Here is a 6,000-nt window from a genome sequence, read left to right as displayed (position 1 = left end):
CTATACAGCGGCCTCCGAGTCATCCTCTGAAGTCCCGCAGTTACTGCTTTTCCTGAAGCCTTTCCAGCTGTAGCCCAGGAAGGTGGGGCTGATGGGCAGGAAGCTGAAGCACTTGTACTTCCTGACAATTTCCATGCCGAAAGGTAAGTCGTAGCTTTCCAGGCCTTCGAGGGATTTGCCGCCCTTGCCTGCTCCCTTCTTCCACTTCCGGATTCCTCTTTCCTCCGGGCTTCCTTGATTTTAAAAAGGAAGGCAGAAGAACAACAGTGTCAAGATGTGAACAACCTTCTTTAGAAAGAGAAGAAGTTTGAAGTCATAGAAGGAGATCCTCAAAATTAAGCTAAGGAGCACCAGAACGTTCCCTTGTTCAAGCACTTCAAAAAAAAAAAGAAAAGGAAAGGAAAGGAAGAAATTACCCTAGCTGCACGACACTCCTTCATTTCTCTCAATGAAATATCAGAATATCCTGGGGGTCTGAGACCCATTGCTAATGACTGCTGGTGATAGAGATGTTCTCCTGGAGCATTTGGTGTCCTCAGGATGAAGGGAAAGCAGGGCAGAAAGAAGAGAGCAAATTGGAGGACTAACCTGGAATGGTGTTATCTAAAATAAAGGCTACACAGCCACCAACAAACATAGCGGTAGTCAGCAAGACATTTAGGACTTGATCAATGCTGTCGATTCCTGAAAGAGTAGAAGATGGGAAACGGGTTCTGTCAGAACCTGAATAGATGCAACACACGCACAGAAAGGCAAGCTGGGATGTCTTTAAGACAGTACCAAGACACAGAACGACCAGCTTCATAGAAACACATGTGCGTCCAGCCCCCGCGTGCCCAAAAGTTGCAGAGTGTGGCTGAGTTCCTACTGAACTTCCCTCTATTGAAATGTCCAGGGCTGGGGTCACCAGCTTGCCCAGTAGCAGCCACCGTTCCCACCAGTCAATTGTGAAGCACCTGCATACCTAATTTCTCACCTGCAAGGAAAAACAGTAGTATCCCCATGCACTTACGCTGGGGATGGGGGAGGTCTCAGTGGAAAAGAAGATAAAGTGGAACCTCACTCTTTGGGGAAGGTTAGAAGAGGGGAGAGTTCTCTCCTACTGCTCAGTACAAGGGAGGTGGAAGCTTGGTTGCCCCCAGTGGCCCTTGGCGAAGGATGGGACTTCAGCCCATCTTTGATGCTCAAAGTCCACTCAGCAGCCAACCAGTAGAATCAGTCAACATGACCTAGAAGTGGGGGAGCATTTCCCTTCTGCTAAAAATATTCTGGAGGATTGGCAGAAGCCCCCCTAAACCCAGCATCCTACTGTTTCTCGGCAAGTCAGAGGCTGGCTCCTGTTAACATTAAACGCGTGGAAGGGCCCATGGAGTTCTTGGAAGCTTCTTGAATGAACATGGGCAACCAGATTGGTCAGGTAATTAATTTGATTACCTGTGACTTTTAAGCAGATGGCTAATTAACTTTCTAATTAATTAGAAAGATGCCTCTGTGAGGAATTTGGAAAAAAAAAGGCAATTTCATATAGCCCAAACCAGTAGGCTGTATCAGATGTCTCAAGCATTTGGAGGATGACAACTTGAGAAGGGCTGGAATAAATCAGTTTTTCCTGCAGGTCAAACAGGAATGAAAAACAGAAAATGTTTCAATTTGGAAGACAGCCCAAGTTTAAAACCTATTTTTTTGATTAAATGTGGTGCACAGGGAGGAAATTAGGGCTGATAAACTGGACTGAAGCTAAGCCAACTGGGGAGCCTTCCAGATCTTTGGCGCTCCAAAATCCTTAGCTACAGAGGACACTCGGTTTGGGAAGCTGACCAAGCAGACAGAGCCAGGCTTAATCTGGATTTAAAAAGTTAATTAGCTAATCACCCCAGTTCCCTGGTGAACAGCTGCAGTCAACCATAAGATGCACGGACTTCAGTTCTCAGAATTCCACAGCCAGCATCTTCGAGCCATCAAGATTGAGAAACACCAACACTCTAGGGCAGTGTTTCTCAACCTTGACAATTTTAAGGCATGTGGACTTCAACTCCCAGAATTCCACAGCCAGCAATGCTGGCTGTGGAATTCTGGGAGTTGAAGTCCACATGCCTTAAAATTGTCAAGGTTGAGAAACACTGCTCTAGGGTGATGGAGTGCAAGCTGAAATATTGGAAAGATCTTTCTCCACGTGCCTTGTGTGAATACACGCTTCAGAACATTACTACGGGGACATCACGTGCACAACTTTACAATCTTTTTCGCCATGGGCATTAAGAAAATCACAAGGTTGTTAAGCGAATCCAACTTTCCCCATTGACTTTGCTTCTCAGAATCCAGCTGGAAAGGTTGGAAGTGGTGAACACATGACCTGGGACACCGCAAACACTGTAAATGCATGCTGGTGGCCAAATACCCGAGTAACAATCACACCATCGTGGGGACACTGTGATGGTCTTAAGTGGGAGGACTGGTTCATAACTCACTGTTTCAGTGTCTTTTAACTTTGAACGATTGTTAAATGACTGGTTGTAAGTCGATTTCTTATTTTATTTGAAAGCTATTTGAGCATACATGCGTAGCTAAGGAAATATATATATAAAATATACCTGTACCTGTAAAAAGCGGGTTTTGCCGAAGATAACTTGGGAGCACCAGCCCAAAGAAGATAGAAAATCCAAGAACGAAAAGGTTACGTGAAGAATTCAGATCAACAAATTGCAGGTTTGAAAGTCCAACTGCAGTGATCATCCCTAAATAAGAAAGGGACAGGATTTTCAAACTATTCATATTCACATGACAGTCTGCAAGTTATTGTCTGGCTCCCTGGAAAATGGAAATCGTAACACGACCCACTTTATATGTCGGCAAAATGACATATGGGCTAAAGCCAGAAATTCTGGTGTAGCATTACACTAAAAAAATCAAAAATACTTGGATTATGTTAATCATTATGTACTAGAACATAAAAGTACTCTGGGGATTGTTTTATAGGATTCAGAACTCTGCTTAAAGAAAATGCAGCTTCAGCCCACAATTCACATGTGCTCTTACAGGCACTGAACTCTCTGCTAGCCTGGGTTGATTCTAAACCATAGTTTCTCAACCTTGTCAACTTTACAACGTATAGACTTCAACTGTCTTCTGGTTGGGGAATTATGAGCTGAAGTCTGCACATCTAACAATTGCCAAGACCCCCTACTAAGAGAAGTTAACGAGAAAAGGAATTTAAGATGGTCCAGAATTCCTTTAAAAAGGAGATATTAAAAGCACAATTCACACAAACACACGGAGTGATAATCACTTACCAAAGAGAGTACAAAACAGAGCTCCAAGCACTGGATCTGGAAGAGATGCAAACAGCGCACTGAATTTGCCAACCGTTCCAAGTAGCAGCATGAAAGCAGCCCCATACTGAATAACCCGTCGACTTCCAACCTATAAAACATTCATGTGGAAAGAATAAAAAACAGTATTCCAACAGCAATTGGCATTGAATTTGCACTGTTACAGAGCTTGAAAATCTTTCACAGGAAATGATTATAAATAAAACAAAAACAAAATAAGGTGCCCTGTGGTAGCCATGGGGAGATGCTTGAGACGCTTCCTGGCCCTATGTAAACATTACATCATTCTGTAATGATGTGCCATATAATATTGTATGTAAAACATAGCAGGTTATTGGTTACTACTGAAACTTAAAATCATTTTTAACTGCTATTCTTTTTTAAATATGGAACTTATAGATTTGCTACTTAATTTTACTACAGACGCTCGAATAAAACTTGTATTACAAAGCTACTGGAACACCTAAATCCTCAGGGAAAACATTTTGTTAAAGATGCTGAGCACTCCAATTAGTTTATACAAAAGTAAAGTTCGTTTTAAACTTTTGGGGTCCTTGTTTCAGAACAGGAAGTATCAAAAATATATTTTCCACTATATAGCCCTGCTTGTGTGAAATATTTTGTTTTGTTTTAAAATACAAGAGAAAATTATACACCTTATGCAGTTGCAAAATAGAACTGTGCAGCAAATATTGGCATACTTTTGATCAAATCTTAGCATTATTTACTCTTATGAATATATTAATGTGGCAAACCAGATGTTACTAACAAATCTTTCTTTAGGGCTACAATCTGCTTCATGCAAGAACTACAAAATATACAAGCTTTATCAAGTCTTCAGTTTGCCCAGAAGGCAACTCAAGAAGAGACGTGTATCACAGTACTGATGCAACAATGGCTTAATCAACTCCATTCCCTTCCGAGTTTGATTGATAGGACACCAATTAAAAAGTAGTCCAATTATTTTCTGAGTTCTCTTTTAGTGGCTGGGTTAGGCCAAGGAAGAACGACAAGAATAGAATGCAGTTTTCTTACACAAATACAGTGCTTAAGCCACAATGTGATCTGCTTATTTGGGGCTATCAACAATTAATATTTTTGACCTAGCTATATGATGCTATATGTCTACCTGTCGACACAGTAACACAATATCAAATACAAATGCTTCTCTGAATGCTTCTCATTTAATATAAAATTAGGCCATGGAAACAGAAATCAGTCCAAACCATGCTTTTTCTCTCTCAAAGAAATGCACCCAGTAGGTGGCAACCTTTGAACCTGGACTTCAAAAGCAAAACCTCACCAAGGGAGGGGGAACGAGTAGTTACAGCCGCTAACCTATGTCCTAGTAGACCTAATCATGAGTAAAATGGACTTAGAACTGTATGAGCTACAATTTAAAGCACAAACTCCTGTCTTACCTTCTTCTCAATGGCTTTTTTTAAAGTAAAAAAAGTAAGCCTTCCTATTATGGAAGGTTGCAGGACTGCAGAGTAAAATACAGCCAGGTAAATGACTTTGACTTCTCCACGTGTGGGATCTGTTGTACTCTGAATTAGACAGGCCCTATATGGAATCAAGGCAGGGCCAGGGTTCAAGACACAAGTCTGCCACATGAGATCTGGTTTGGCTCAATGGCCTTTTGGAGTGTCATTGGCTCTTTTTTCTGTTTGCTGAACAAGGGCTCTGAAAATTCATTACATAATTACATTTAACAAGGTATTAATTAACTACTTTCCTTCATAATAACCATTCCATTTCATGTCACTTGGGCTCAAGCAGTTTATCAATCTTCCTTTATTCCAATGTATGCTCAGAATTGATGAAGCCACTTGTTGTTGTTGTTTTTACCAAATTTTCTGTAGGTTAATATTCCAAAGGAATCTAATCAACAATGAAGGATCTTAAAGTATGCAAGCCCAGCCCTGCATTCCAAGTATATGCTGAAAACAAAAATCACACTCATTCAACTGTGCACCTGAGCAAATGCTTCTCAATCTGAAGGACCCTTAGGCTAAAAACACACACTGTGCACAGAGTGTTGCATGACTTCAGGCAAGTGTAATTTATTCAGGGAACCATGATTAAGCAACTTTGGGGGCTTATGCGAACAGTTTATATTGTCAAGAATACTGATAAGCCAAAGAAATTTGCTTGCTTAATTCATGTAAAATACCTTTGTAATTCCCAAAACTCCAATGTTAGGACTAGAAGAAGTGGATCCATTTCCAGTGCCAAACACTCCATCTAACACACAGGAAAGGCCTTCTACGAAAATGCCCCTGCGCCAGAAAGAAAAATATTGAGATAAAGAAATAACATAGAACATAGCATAATAAGGTTGGAAGGGATCTTGGACATATCTCACTTTAAAACAAATTAAACCCAAGGGAAAAGAATTACAATATTCTGTAAAGAATTGGATGCAGTTATTAAAGTAATGAGATCAACTGCTCAAACAGTAATGTATGTGTGCATTCATAATACAAGTTAACAGCACTGAGCATAATTTTTTAATTGAAACCAGTATCTTGCTGACTTTGGCATTCTAAATGTTTGTGTTTTGTAAAGAGAGCTCTTAGAGACAGGCAACATAAACTCTTGCCCCTGGATCCAAGAGTTTATGTTGGAGATGGTGGAGAACAAGGCAGGTCACCCGCGGTGACGGTTC

At 40.8% G+C, this 6,000-nt stretch overlaps 1 protein-coding gene across 1 annotated transcript in view; it reads right to left on the bottom strand.

Annotated features, from left to right (window-relative positions):
- Positions 1–6,000, bottom strand: part of SLC23A2 (solute carrier family 23 member 2) — a 28,101-nt gene continuing 22,101 nt past the window's right edge. The window contains exons 11-15 of the mRNA XM_015811506.1: positions 5,506–5,611; positions 3,291–3,420; positions 2,598–2,735; positions 589–684; positions 1–233 (exon numbers count right to left, since the gene is read on the bottom strand). Coding sequence (XP_015666992.1) covers positions 1–233; positions 589–684; positions 2,598–2,735; positions 3,291–3,420; positions 5,506–5,611 — 703 coding nt within the window. The remainder of the gene's footprint in view (positions 234–588; positions 685–2,597; positions 2,736–3,290; positions 3,421–5,505; positions 5,612–6,000) is intronic.

Source organism: Protobothrops mucrosquamatus, unplaced genomic scaffold, assembly GCF_001527695.2.
Source record: "Protobothrops mucrosquamatus isolate PMUCROS unplaced genomic scaffold, P.Mucros_1.0 scaffold_50, whole genome shotgun sequence".
Taxonomy (NCBI): Eukaryota; Metazoa; Chordata; class Lepidosauria; order Squamata; family Viperidae; genus Protobothrops; species Protobothrops mucrosquamatus.
Note: the sequence above shows the minus strand (reverse complement) of the source record. Positions and strands in the feature narration are given on the sequence as shown.